Here is a 15081-nt window from a genome sequence, read left to right on the forward strand (position 1 = left end):
TTATCAAAAATTGGAAAACAATACCACAATCTCAATGTCAATATCCTCTCGGTTGTTGTCACCCTTCTCCACGGGCTCCATACGGGGAGTAACAGCAAACATCCTGTAATGAACTGACATCGAAAAAGAGTGGACTTAAGACTTTACTTTTTGATAAAGCTTATAGTTGGGGCTGGCTAGGGTTAGGGTTAGGGTTAGACTTACTTTGGACCAGCCCCTAGTCATAGTGCTATAGGCTTATGGCGCGTTTCCACTGCAGCGTGGAGAGCTGTGACGTCAGCGGCCCGTTTTTGGTTGCGTTTCCACTTGGCCTAGTACCGGCTAGCGGGTCCTAATTCACAGTTTTTCTGGCCCCATAAAATCGTGGTTCTAGAGCCAGGAACAACCAGGCTGAGTCGGGCTGAGTATGCTAAACTAGAGAGAGAATCGCTGGCAAGGGGGCTACAACTACAACAAAATGAACATATTTGACCGTGATTTAATTGTAATACGTTTCAAAATGATGCCGAAGTAACAACATACTGATACCGGTTAGTAAAAACCATGAATTAATGCTTTGACAAGTCTGCAGACAGACAGTAGGCGAAAAACCTTTTAAAATGCGTGTTGTCTAATGGAGATCGGCTAAGCTAACGCAGTGTATGCTCCGACCGTCCACACTCACAACAACGGCCTATACAGACATAAATAAACCAGCGACTGTATTCGCCATGACACAGGCAGTCTGTGGTTTGTACTTGTTTAACTTGTATCTAGTTTTCTGAACAGATATGAGGAGCAGTGAGCTCTGAGGGCTAACAGCTAACGTGTTATTTTTCTGGGGTTCTCATTGAAGATGACGTCACGGCTCCGCCAACACTGCGTTACTATAGTTACTACCCCAGTTCCTAAACTGTAATAGAAACGCGCTATAAAGTGAGCCGGTCCTAACAAGGCCTAACGAGGCCTAGCCATACCGAGGGAGGCCGAGCGAGGCCGTGTAGTGGAAACGCGCCATTAGACTGCCTCTCTTTTCCACTGCCTCTCTGTCTTTATGCACTAATCTCCAATAAATAATAACTTGGCAACTCCACATTTTTCGCACTCTTTCGTCTTGCAAAAAGCCACATTCAATCATTGTATCTACACTATTGTGGTTGAACCTGTTGCAGTTGTCCTAATTGAAGTCCGCTGCTACTATGTTTTAAAGGTCCCCTATTATACTCTTTTCCAACAATACATTAGAGGTCTCAGCTGTGGTGAGCCGTGACTTTTATACCTAGGCCCTCTGACCCCAAACCCTTCGCTCGAAAAGTTATTATGTCACAGCGTATACTTCAGCGGAATATCAAAACAACGGCCCGGGGTGCAAAACGCATCAATGAAAGCGACCCTCTACCACACAAAACGACACCTGTAAATAACCCAATTTGTGTTCTTTGAAATTGAAAAGGATATTGCATTGTGTTTGTTACTTTCGTTGCAGTTGTATGTCTTAAGTGTAATTTGGCATGCTTTTATTTTGAAGGCGAGTTTACACTGTTGACAGGAATTTGCTGTTGCTATGGAAACAAGAAAAGCTTCACAGCCCATTTAGAGGGAAGATATGATTGGTCAATTGTAGCCTACTGTCATTTGACATTACTCTCTCGTTCAGTTACTGTAGCGGGCCCATTTACAGCAGGACCACCAACAGCTCCTATCTTCACAGTAACTCGGCTAAAGGAGCTTCTTTCATTTAACCCTTCACATTCAAACAGAAACTGAATAGGCAGATTCGAAGGATTTATTTATTTGGAAATGTTATTTTAAATACAATTAAATCAAGTTATTTTGGTAAAACTAATGAAAAATATAACTAAAAATATATATATTTTAAAATATTATTTTGTAGAACATCTTAGGCCCTCAGAGAGGGTCTAGAGGGCCTGACGGCTCGCCACTGGGTATATAAAACTTGTCTCTGAAGTGTTTGGCTCGAAATACCAAACAGATCATTGCAGCATCCCATAATCCCCTCTGTTTCAGCCCTGTTTCAAAAGTGCTGATTCTCTGTCTGTTACTTTAGATGAAAATAAGGAGCCCCTCCCCACGCCCCTCTGAGAGATATTTGGTTAAAAAGAACACAATGGTGCTCTAGGAGGAGATTCAGGTGATAAGGTGGGGGGGGTTACCTTGGTTGGTGATTGGCTAATGGTTACACAAGCATAAAAATACATTATGACGTCAAAAAGTGCCCTTAAAAAAAACGGTTTTTATGCTGGATCAGGACAAAAAGAGAGCAAATCTTTATTACTGAAACTTTCTGAAGGGGACACATATTTATATATAAAATACATATAAAAGTGGATTTTGCACAATAGGTGACCTTAAAGTCATATCGTTTTATTTTTTCACTGATTAATTGAGAGTTATTTTCCTAATCAGTCCCTGTTGGAACATTTGTAATTTGTGATATGGGGCTTTATGGATAAATATTGCTTGATTTATTGATTAATGAATACACTCACCTTTGCTGTTGGGGGTGTAGAGGGTCTTGTCAGTTTGGATGAAGTTATACCCAGACTGAAAGGAGACCAGGACAACCTTCTCAAGCAGTCGGTCAGGGAACTGAGCTTGCAGATACACATAATGCTTAATGCTGGGATCCTTACTGAAGACTCCAGTAGGGATCTGAATCATTATGAAGACATACAAACAGTGCATTAGGAGCAGGGTGTGTACATGATGTGCATTTTTTAATTAATAGATCATCTTGGAAAATGCAACCGAGTTATACCGCATCATTTACCATTATCTGTACCAGCGCCTGGAAGTTATCTCTACTGGTAAGCGTCACAGATGCAGTTGCCAGCCTTTGGTTTTTGGTTGGATGGTTCCACACATTGATGTCCACCCTTTTGTCTGCACCTGTGCAGTCCTGACACTCCACAAAAATATTTTCTGCTGTGCCTACACTCAACAAGTTGGGGGCAGACATCACCTCCCTGCAAAGCGGGGGCGGAAAAGAAGATATATATTAATGTGATGTCACCGAGCAGAAAGAACCACATGCTGTTTTGGATGTACTGAAAAAAAAGAGTTCAACAATATTACTTCAGTTCACACACAAAACAACCTTTTTTAAATGAATTACTCACCTTGAATTAATAATGCCTCCATGGTTTATTTCCATTCACAGGACGGGTTTGAAGTGTTTCAAATAGTAACGTTATTCATGTGTTTTGGAAATAGTGAGCATACAAATAAATATATGGGATACTGCAGTGGTTTCCGACCTTTTTCAGTCAGGCCCCCCTTGTGTAATTGCAAATATTTTCGAGCGACCCCCCTTATCCGGTTCCCACAGAGATTGGTAGAATTAATTGTATATAGTTGTAAAAACATTACATTTTCTCTGCTATTAATAACGAGACAAAAAGATCCAACTATAATTTTATATTTTATTATGGATTGAACATGAACGAAAGTGATTGTATTGGCAGATGATTCTGTGCCACTGTGAAATAATGAGGCCTAATTGAAACAATTACAAATACTGCTTATCGATCCGGTTCTTTAACAGTATTTTTATAGGTTATTTTTGTTCTTTTTTAGTGGACAAACTAAACAGAATTCACATTGATTCATTTGATGTATAGTGTGGATTATGGGCTGCTAGCACACATAACATACCTGCAGTGGTGATAGTAACTAAGTAGATTTACTCAAGTACTGTACTTATTTTGAGGTACTTAAGTATTTCCAAGTATTTTTGCTTCTTTGTAATTCTGCTCCTCTACGGTCCAGAGGTTCATGAGTTTTGTGTATGTGCATGGATTGCACACACAATGAGTAATCTATTGATTACATTGACAAAGATCCAGCACTGGATCAACACAATATTTTATCACATCTCTAGACCAGGGGTCGGCACCCCCTGGCACGTATGCCACAATTGGCACGCGGCACCATAACCAGTGGCACACTAGGAATAAGTGGAATCAGTGTGCAAAATATTTAAATTGTATTTTCGGATCCTGAACGAGACCGCCGCCAGAGCGCGTCTCCCCGTTACAGAAGGAAGCCATGCACGCAACGCAGCCGCGCTCTCTTTAACTCCAGGTGACTTTCTGCCGCTTTCCCGTGGTGCAGTGCTGATAGTTTCACCACGAAGGAAAGCACTGCTGCCGCGCCGGCACTTAACAAATTGCAGTACCCATAAGGAGCTGTACAAATGCCGCAATTTTTGCGTGGCTGTGTCTTTAGTTGAAAGCCCAGTGGCGATTTGCTCATCTCTCAACAAAATAATATGCTACAAAGGGGCGGACTGGCCATCTGTGGCATCTGGCATTATTATTATGCCGTTTGAACCAATTATTTAAATTTGTTTAAACGGCATCATGTAAGTTGCGCTGAAAGAAAGAGGTCCACACACTGCTTCCCGCCCTCGTGTTTACAGTTCACGAGCGTTGAGCTTATCACCCCCCCCCCCCCGTTGTCAATTCACGATCGTCGGCACGTTGATCAAAACATAAAAAATGTTGAATGCTACTTCATATCAAAAAGGTTGCCGACCCCTGCTCTAGACCCTTGCTCTGTGGCATTTTGCAAACTCTAAACAAAAAATGAGGCCAACTTATTGGCATCATTTGAAACACCACATGACCTTGCATTTTGTAACACAGAGTGGACTGTAGCTCCTCATTATGAAAGATACAAGTTAAGGTAAATCCAAAAGCTTTTTGAATAATATGAATGTAGCGACCACCAATAGTTGCTCCCATTACAGTTTAACCAATAACAATGTGTATACCAGGAAGATCACCAAAAACAAAACAAAATATATCGTTGTTTTCTGAGAAATTATTCCAGCAGAGCTGAAGTTAGTAAAGGTACGACATGTCTACTTACAATGGAGCTCCATCAGCACGAGAAGTCAGGAAGACGAAGGCCAGAGAGGCCAGCAGCCACAGCAGAGTCTTCCTCATCCTCCTACCTGATCCTGATCCGCTGTCAGTGAAGTGGTGCAGCATCCTCCTTTTATCCTCTCACTGCCCCACTGCCACCTCACCTCACGTAGTCTTTCTGTACACACGTACAAACACAACCACATACACACCATTTCCCAGCAGCAGTTGAGAAACTGATAAACATGAGGTCCACTTTGAGGAAAAAGATAAACAGTAGAAAATCAATAAGGGGTTAACATGTTTGACTAACTTTGGAGCATAAAGTTGAATGACCAGTTCAAAATTGCTACCAAATAACTATTCTGCATTTATGTTTCTTTCTAAATGTGACAACTTGTTCTTCTTTTCTTGTTTGGGAAATGTTACTAATGTTTAATTATTATACAGTACTGTAGCATTCAGTCTGCCAACAGTCAATGTTAGAGGAAAAAGAAAGAAAGCTGCCAGAGGGTTTGTCCATCATGTTGGAGGGAGAGGGTTTGTGCTTATTGGATTCAATCCAAAAGGACTTATACACATTTTAAATCACATTCATTAAAAGGGCACATTTTTCATTTGACATTTATCAGTTGGCCAGATTTACAGCCTATCAAAAATTCAAAGTTGGTTTCAATTGTTGTTTTTGACCTTTAAAAGTTAGACACCATTGTTTGGTCTCACATATCTTATGAGTTTACACCTAACAGGAAAGTAAGAAAAGTAAATGATTCTGTCTACAACTGCTATAGTAGAGTAAGCTTATCTCTCTACAATTTGACATTAAGTCTTCAGTCTTCCATTCATTCTTGATAAGCCCCATACTGTGATCAAAACTTCTGAAGCAATGGAGCCTGTCTCCATTGCATCACTCAGAGAGACACGAGGAGAGCAGGAACTTTGATGGCAAACACTGATGGTTTATTTGGAGCTTTGGCCGGAGAATTCACAAGACGTGCTGAGCCACGAGTTGACACAGCAGTTGCCAAACCAATTCTGAAGATCTCTACCCCAGACCCATGTATTTAGCTGGTTCTGAGAGAATAATCAACAACATTGTGCATAACAAGATAAAGCACTATAACACCTCTATCAGCTATGTTTGCACAAAATCATGATTAACCACCTGTCCACTACAGTGGACGTCATGCATCACTGGCTATTTTTCAACTACAATTCATACTGGTACTGCTGCTGTTGTTCCCAGGGCCGTCCCTCCCTACAGGCAGATCATGCAGACTGTGTGGGGCCTCACCTTGTGGAGGGGGCCACACCTAGCGGAGGGGGGCCTCATCTGAGGCGCACCTATGCGCTTATGTGGCGCAATTAGGGTGGCGCTGCACGGTTTCGCCGCTGCGAGGCTCCACTAGCACTCATCAAATAACTGTGCGTGGGGCCTCAAATTGGCCCCTGGCCCTGGTTATTCTTGAAAATACTTCATCTGCAATATCTTTTTGGGCCGTAAATCAATATACTTATGTTATTATTCAAAATGTACATCTCTTCAGTTCAAACCCTGAACGCATACTGTCCACCTGAGTGGACATGTAAAAATCTCTTTGAAAAAACTAGATTAAAAAAAAAAAGTTCAAATCTTGTTTTTCACGCCCCAAGAGCAATAATAACACTTGGTAAACAAATCCTGACTGAGGCTTTCATAATTCATGCATGAAAGGGATATATATTATTCTGAAATGGACCAATCCGCACAATGACTACTTTTACTTTTGGTACTTACAGTATATTGGAATTCTCATACTTTTGTACTTTTACTTGAGTAACATTTTGAATGCAGGACTTTTACTTTACATTTGTGTGCGTACGCACGTGTGTGTGTGTGTGTGTGTGTGTGTGTGTGTGTGGCCCAGAGGTCGCGTTAACCGAATATTTTCCGTCAATGACGGATTTTTTCTAACAATGACGGAAAAATCTGAAAGCAGTCCGTCATTTTGACAGATTAGAACACAACTCGTAACAGCGCCAAAATGTCCACCAGCGGCCCACATTATATTACCTCCTTAGTGGCCAGGTCGACTGAGGGCGATCTACTGTAGTCTGTAACTGTTATTTAGTCATTCACACCCCTGTCCAGTTGGTGGCGAGTGTGTGCATATTAAGTAGCTTTTGTCTAGTCTTGTTTTTGACCTCGTTGTTTAACCGGCTTTAGCAATCGCAAAATGTCACGGCAGCTGATCGTCCGAAGCTTTTTTAATAAGCCCAGTAGTTGTGATGGTGTGGATAAACCATAGACTGTATATATAAATGGACGTAGGGTCCGTGACGTCACCCATAGGATTACGGCCCGTCTACACTACAGGCGTCAAAAAATGCTTTCAACGCTTCGCCCATTCATTTGAATGGGGTGACGTAGGATATTTTCAAACTTCGCCGAACTGCATTGTGGGTAGCATGGCAAGGCGTTGCAAGCATCGCGAGCATCTATCGGCGTCAAAAGTTGAACAATGTTCAACTTTTGAGGCTCGATGCTTGCTCGAAGCTGGCGTCAGCCAATCAAATCCCGTTTATGCAAATCCCGCCAGTACAAGCGCTAGCCAATCAAACCGCGTGCAAGCTGGGAGAGCCAGACCGCAGTTCATTTCCTCATATTCCAAACGAGAAATTACGGTAGCAAATCACCCGGTTCTTTACGACCAGAACTATTTACCGGGATACAAACCGGAGGAGCGAGGCATGGAGGGAGGTGGCAGAGACAGTGGGTGAAACTGGTAGGTTTTCGCCTGTTTGGTGATTTTATATCCAGTTTACTTCGTTTTAACATTGCTATTGCTTTGTATGTCGGGGGCGGGAGATTCATGTGATTGGTTGTTGGTCGCGTTGCTGGCAAAAAATCGTCAAGCTTCAGACACGCCCAGCTTCAAGCTTTTTTTACTTCTGTAGTGTAGACGGGCCGTTATGCAGAGTTGCCGTGAAGCCCTTAGTAGGTGGAGTCGGCTACTAACGGCTCGACAGTGACGTCAGAGTCTAACTCCCGCCTTCTCCAAATAAGGGCAAAGAGGCGGAGCCGAGGTGGGACAGGGCGGGACCTGCTGCCAACGAGCGTGACGTTCCAGACCTAGCTCAGGCTAAGAAGCTAAGCTAACATGCTCTCCGTATTTAGCTAACAACCTATGCTAACAACACAGCTTGCGGTCACTGCTCCTCGTTCCCGGCATATTCTGAAGGTAAGATACCCTGTAACTTTACAAAACTTGTCCTTTTGATTTAAATGTTCTTGAACCTACACTATACAATTGATTTTTAAGTGCTTCACCGTTTTTCAAATATAAATGTCATTTGTAACTAGTAAACTAGAAGAGATATGGCCAGTGTTGTGTGAATTACATTTAATTAATGAAATATGACTGTATAAAAAGAAAGGTGCTTTTATATTGATTAAACCATTTTTATTTCTTTCAGCATTAAGAAAAAAGAAGATGGCAACCTCCTCCATGCCAAACTGCACAACCTGTAAGTTGATGGTCCTGGCTTACTTTACATGACTTCAGATGGTTGACATTACACACAAACATACTATACATATATGTATATATATATATATATATATATATATATATATACATGTGTGCACAATTATAGATAAACAGCACACAGTATATAAATATATATATATAAACTGTGTGCTGTTAATCTGTTTTTTGAGGTTTTGCTCTCTTGTTACTTTTAACCATACAGGTGTGATTTCATAGTTATTTTGTATGTTATTGTCAAAGGAACAAAATGAGCAACCCTTTATACTTACTTTGATATTCCTCATTATCTGAAGCATTTGTTACTCTCATTTATTTTCCTCCCAGTGACTGTATGGATAATCGAGACAGCTATGTCCGGCGTGGAGCCCAGAGAGCTACAGAGACCATCGGCAGCAACCTTGGCCTCGACCTGAGGGTGTGCTGGTTCTGTTGGGGTGGACTGCGCTGGAGAGGTGTCCTCCCTTTCTTTTCCTACTCCCTGCGAGGAAGAGCTGTCCCGGATGTCCTCCTCATCCACTGTGGCGGCAATGACTTGGGGGATGTGCCCACTGTTCAGTTGCTGAACCAGATGAAGGAGGACCTGCACCAGCTTCACCATCGGCACCCTGGCATGAAGATCATGCTCTCCCAGATCAACCAGAGGCGCCGGTGGAGGGCTGGTGCAAATCCTGTCAAAATTGACAAGGCCCGGAAGTTTGTTAACAGTGTTATGGCTACTTTTGTTCATAGCCTAAATGGTGTCATTGTTGACCACTCCAACATTAGACATGACAGTCCTGGGCTTTTTTTGCGAGATAGAGTTAATTTCACCCCTAGGGGAAATTATGTTTTTTTTAAGTCACTAGCCAATTGCCTGAAAGACCACCTCCAAAGACTGTGAACTGCTAAAAATGTCAGTATGACTGTTTTTGGATTTGGCCTTTAGAGTATGTATTCTAAGGCCCTTGCTAAGCCCAGACTGTCATGGCTAATGTTGAGTTAGATATTACATCTGTAGCCATAACACTGTTAACATGGCTGCTCTTCCTCTTCCCCACATCCCACCCCCCCCTCTTCCCCCAATGGACTCTGTAGCTCTCCAGGCCCATGCTGGGCATGGCTGTCTGTCAAACCTTTTATTTTGTATTTGTTATGATGTTTTTTGTTATTTTATTTGTTAAAATAATTCTGTATTTATGTAAATATTGAAAATAAATTACATTCATATTTTTACTTCTTTTGTCTACTGCTTACTGAAAATGCTAGCTATCACATCCAAATGGGACTATCAAATGAAAGGATAAGCTTACCATACAATACAGAAAACATTACACATTAAGGCTCAAATCTTTTCCCAAGCCGTAGCAGTCTGAAAAGAGTCCCAAGTTTAAAAACACAAAATCTTGACAATGAATACTATCCTGTCATTTATCAGTGACAATGCAAACAACAAGAAGGTCTCCCCTAATCCCATGTATTTTGGCATCAAATATGTCATAAGCATACCATAGAATGTAATTATGAAGTGCAATACCCACAATCCCTACAGGGTCGTAACATCACAGAAGATAATACCTTTTAGAGAGTTTAGAAATTGTTCAGTATGCAGATAAATATTTGTTTTACAATAGAAACATTTTTCTCCATAAATGTTCCCACATGTTGTGAGCATCAACTTTAAATCTTTTGTCAACAAATAAAAAACATCTTAATTTCCTTTACGACAACATTTTGTTTATAACACCACTACATTAACAATAAGCATAGGCAAATGATAAATGTCAACATTTAAGATTGTGCTTTTACTCTTTATTTAATCAGATATATTTCACATTGAAAATGTGATAAATACACAAGCCACATTGAAAGTTACATCTTGCATTATATGAAAAGTAAAGGTTTCGAATCATTTTATGATTTAAGTACACTAGAAAATAAATTAAAGATGTGCAACAACTGTATCAGTAATTAAAATGATATAACTTATGTACAGGGTTGGGAGGGCTACTTGCCAAAAACACAGCCAGTAACTTAATGTGAGTATCAAGATATAAAAGTAATGTAACGTGATGACTTTATTTTTCTTTTTGATTACCTCAATATCAAATGCAATGCAAATAAACACAGGAGAGAAGAAATATTAATATGATTTTTTTTTATACTTAAATGTATAATATAATACCATAAAGCAGATTCAGGCAGTAGGTGTATAGATTCACAATTAAAGTATTAGCCTACAGAACAGTACCGCTTCCAGAGAAGAGATACAATTTGATAATTTTACAACAAACAGCTCTTTTTAGGTTTTGAATAAGATTGTAATCCTGAGTTTCCCTATTATTAAAAAAAGTAAAACTAATCTGATTACATATTTTCCTATGTAACTAAGGATTACACTTTCCTTTTTTTCTATACGATCTTGATTCGTGTTAGATGTAATCCATTACTGCCTAAGCCAATAAAAGTCATAACTTTTGGAAAATTGTCTCAAGTTATAAGTTATGCCTTCAATCTCTTTCACGTGGAGAAGACATCACATTGGCCGAGGCGTTGCAACTTCCCTCAAGCGTCCTACATGAAAGAAAGATCACATGTTAAAAATGTGTGCACAAACTATTCAGTATGACCCGTCTTAGTTTAAAGCCCACTCACCACGACAAGGTGCAGGTCAGGAATGGGAACATATAAGACGGGACAAAAATGCAAAATAAAGTGAAAAGCATGGACACAGGACATGGACAAACAAAAAATAAAAATGAGACAAACACACACAACAAAGTCTGCACACAATGCTAAAAACTAGTGCAGAAGGGTCAAGAAGAAAAAACAGGTTAAGGCAGTTGTCAAAGTCTTGAAAGATAGAGCTGAGATAAATGTTCGATAAAAATGTAATAGGAACGTGAATTTGATGAACAATCAAAACAAAAGAACACTGATACATTCCAAAATTATGTTTTTACTGTTATAAACGACCTATATCAGAAAATATATAATATCACATGCCAAAAGTTACTTAGCCTTCGTCAAAACAGCAATCGAAGAAAGAAATATGTTTTTTATAAAAGTTTTACATTTTATAGATTTATATATATTTTTTTTAATTTGCATTGAACTGATCCTTAACTTGGACAAACACATCAAGAAACCATAGCATATATATTAATAATAATATTTGAATAAGCATATGTTTAACAAATCAATATGAGATTAGGTCAAAATGACGGACAACGAAAAAGTCTAACGCAACCACTGGTGTGGCCTAGCATTACTATACTTGTGGGGACCTAAATCTGTTTACATAGTCACGTGTGGGGACTCACCTCCCTTATGGGGACAAAATGGAGGTCCCCATGAGGGGAATCATTCATTTTAGGGTGAAGACTTGGTTAGGGTTAGAGTTAGGGTTAGGCATGTGTTGGTTATGGTTACGGTTAGGATAAGTCTCCAGGAAATGCATGTAAGTCAATGTAATGTCCCCTGAAGTGATGTATACATGGTATATGTGTGTATGTGAGTGTGTGTGTGTGCACGTGAATCACATTCATTCATTGCCAATTAGTCATGACATGAACTAATCCTGTACCCATCGTCCACCGTGTGAATGCTGCCGCTGTTCCCATGTTTTTTTCTTGTTGTGTGTTACCTGATAGCGGGGATCTCTGTTCGTCACCACGGTGACCCCCGTCTGTAGTTTCTGCCTGCGCTCCGATTGTCGCACCTCCCCTCAAATTGGATTCGCTCATATATTCAAAAGAGGAAGAGATGCAAGAGGAATTTGTGTTTTGAACCATGTTTGCAAAAATAATTATCCCCAGGCTGTGATGCGGGTAATTATGCAGGTACGCTGACATTATTCAAATGAAAAGCAGTTTAGCAGTAGTTTTGTCTTTAGTGTGAGTGTGTGTGTGTGTGTGTGTGTGTGTGTGTGTGGTGTGTGTGTGTGTGTGTGTGTGTGTGTGTGTGTGTGTGTGTGTGTGTGGTGTGTGGCCTAGCATTACTATACTTGTGGGGACCTAAATCTGTTTACACAGTCACGTGTGGGGACTCGCCTCCCTTATGGGGACAAATTGGAGGTCCCCATGAGGGGATCATTAATTTTAGGGTGAAGACTTGGTTAGGTTTAGGATTAGGGTTAGGGTAAGGTTAAGGATAAGGGTTAGGGTTAGGCATGTGTTGGTTATGGTTAAGGTTAGGATAAGTCTCCAGGAAATGCATGTAAGTTAATGTAATGTCCCCTGAAGTGATGTATACATGGTATGTGTGTGTGTGTGTGTGTGCAACACGTTCTCACTCCCATCCCGTCACATATTGACGGACGGTCAGGGCTCCTCCCCGTCGCTATATTACGTACAGGGTAGGGTACCCCTTGACCGTCAGGCTTCTACGGGCAGGGCGTCCCATAGACTAAGGTTATTTTTATTTTGAAATTCAGTTCCTGACGAACGCCAAAAAAGCCCGACATTATGGAATTAAACCAATAAATAAAAGCAAGGATAATTGTGTGTTATTGGTGAGTAAATAACAGTGTGTTATTTTGAAAAGAATAACAAATTAGAAGGAAAAAAAGATTTTAAAAATACGAGGCTCTGAGCTCCATTTATTTTCCTCACAGACGGCAACACTAAAGGTCTAAAATAAAGACCTAAATGAATATTTGGGATGTTCTTGTCTTTAGATTCTCCCAATAAGTCCAAGTACAGAGGGTGACTTTGCTGTGAAAAAACACATTTCCACCAAAAAAACGTTAGCAACCATGAATGTGTACACATTCATGAAGTAATCTTCGTCATAACTAGCAAACTAAACATCATGTACATCTACTGCACAAATAATCAGAAATAACAACTCATATTAATCGCATAAAATGACATCAAAACGCATTTTAATGGCCAAATGAACCTTAGAATAGGCATTTTTCACCGAGAATAACACGAAGGTCGGCCATTGTTGTTGATCACGTGGTCAATGAAGGTCTATGGGACGCCCTGCCCGTAGAAGCCTGACGGTCAAGGGGTACCCTGTACGTAATATAGCGACGGGGAGGGGCCCTGACCGTCCGTCAATATGTGACGGGATGGGAGTGAGAACGTGTGTGTGTGTGTGTGTGTGTGGGGGGGGGGGGTGGCTAGGAAAACATAAAAAGAGAACCAGCTATAAGTGAAATGAGGACACTTCAGAATAATGTGCTTTAAATGAGTTTGAGGAAAACACGCTGTAGTCTCTTGGTGTGGCGTTAAGTCCCATAGGCGATGTCTGAGTAGATTTTTAGGAACAATAATTATTACCTTTGTCATCTAATGAGCTACTCCTACTTTAACTGACATCCATGAGTTATCTTTATATGGCTTAATAGAGGAGTTAAAATGATCAGAAGGACACATAAAGGGCTGGTACTACCACTCACCTGTAGTTGATCCTTAGAGCAACTATGATATATATTTTTGCAGAGCTTTACAACTATTAATTTTCTGCTGAAACTGAACCTGAAAATGAGCAGAATATGACCTCTGTATTACCTTCTTTCAATGTGTATTGTACATTACATTACATAGCTTGTGGATACTGTAAACAAGCAACTGTTTGCTAGGGGTTCACCATATTGATTTTAATATTTCAAGGTTGTGCTCACAGAAATGCTCTTCACCCAAATGGCCACAAATAACCGAACCCTAACCCGTTTGAAAGGAGAAACCTGTTTTATGAAAACATCTATTGTTTCATCGCCTTCCCATGTGAAAAGAAACATGGGAGTGGAAGATTTGATTTGAAAGTGAAAATGTTTTTTGTTGTCAGTCCAAAAGAGAGAGCACATTTTCTAAGGACACAACTATAAGAAGCACAGCAACAAACTGGAGTATCATAATCCTGGAACGTTCTGTCTTCCAACATCTGTTGGTAATAAGAGAGGACTATCCATCCATCATATGGCATTATCAAGAGGAGTTATTTTTGCTTGAATTTGAAGTGTACATATGTTAATGATTCCAATCTTCCAATCCCAAGAGAGTTCAGTAAACGAGCCAGAACGATATGTTTGAAATGAATATAAAAATGTGATCTATACATCTGTAATTAATGTGTGATCCTTTAATCACGTAATCCTGACTTTAATTTCACTCATATCATTTTTAGTTAGATCTCTGCTCTCCGCTCTGAATGTATTACTCGCTCAGGATAGTTAAGGAGAAATCTATAGTGTGAGATGTGTTAGTGTTCCTCTGTCGTCCTTTTTTACCTTCTTGACAGGTGTAATTCATGCTGTTGGACAGATGTGACTTAACAACTTGGATGGAAAGAGGCTGCAGAGACTTGAGTCGTCCGGCTGCTTCAAATTAAAAGCTTTAGGGGAGAGGAGCAAAGAGAAACTCTTTCATCCATCTGACCTGGGTGTGTGCAAAAAGGCACACACCCAGGTCAGATGGATGAAACTTCGAAACAGTATTAAAGCAATATATATATATTAATGCTGTCAAAATTATCGCGTTAACGGCGGTAATGAATTTTTTGAATTAATTGCATTAAAATATTTAACGCATTTAACGCATGTGCAAAATGGCCTGCCCCATACATCCCACCAATGGCAGCGCCAGGGTATGGCTGGGGTAGGCTACACCCATACCAAGAAATGGCTTAGCCCCACCATGAAAAATGATGTTAAAGTAAGCAAAATAAAGTCCGTCAACTCGCGCCGAGAATTGCACAGA

At 40.3% G+C, this 15081-nt stretch overlaps 1 protein-coding gene across 2 annotated transcripts in view; it reads right to left on the minus strand.

The window, feature by feature from the left end:
• Positions 1 to 5058, minus strand: part of LOC117559933 (complement C3-like) — a 48264-nt gene extending 43206 nt beyond the window's left edge. Inside the window, exons 1-4 of one of the 2 annotated variants that reach the window (XM_034236660.1) lie at positions 4873 to 5058; positions 2771 to 2966; positions 2490 to 2652; positions 25 to 113 (exon numbers count right to left, since the gene is read on the minus strand). In XM_034236660.1, the coding sequence (XP_034092551.1) occupies positions 25 to 113; positions 2490 to 2652; positions 2771 to 2966; positions 4873 to 4994 (570 nt within the window). In that variant the 5' untranslated portion in view covers positions 4995 to 5058. The remainder of the gene's footprint in view (positions 1 to 24; positions 114 to 2489; positions 2653 to 2770; positions 2967 to 4872) is intronic. The other variant, XM_034236661.1, reaches the window with a different exon arrangement.
• Between the last annotated feature and the right edge of the window lie 10023 nt (positions 5059 to 15081).

The sequence above is a fragment of the Gymnodraco acuticeps genome, unplaced genomic scaffold, assembly GCF_902827175.1.
Source record: "Gymnodraco acuticeps unplaced genomic scaffold, fGymAcu1.1, whole genome shotgun sequence".
NCBI lineage: Eukaryota > Metazoa > Chordata > Actinopteri > Perciformes > Bathydraconidae > Gymnodraco > Gymnodraco acuticeps.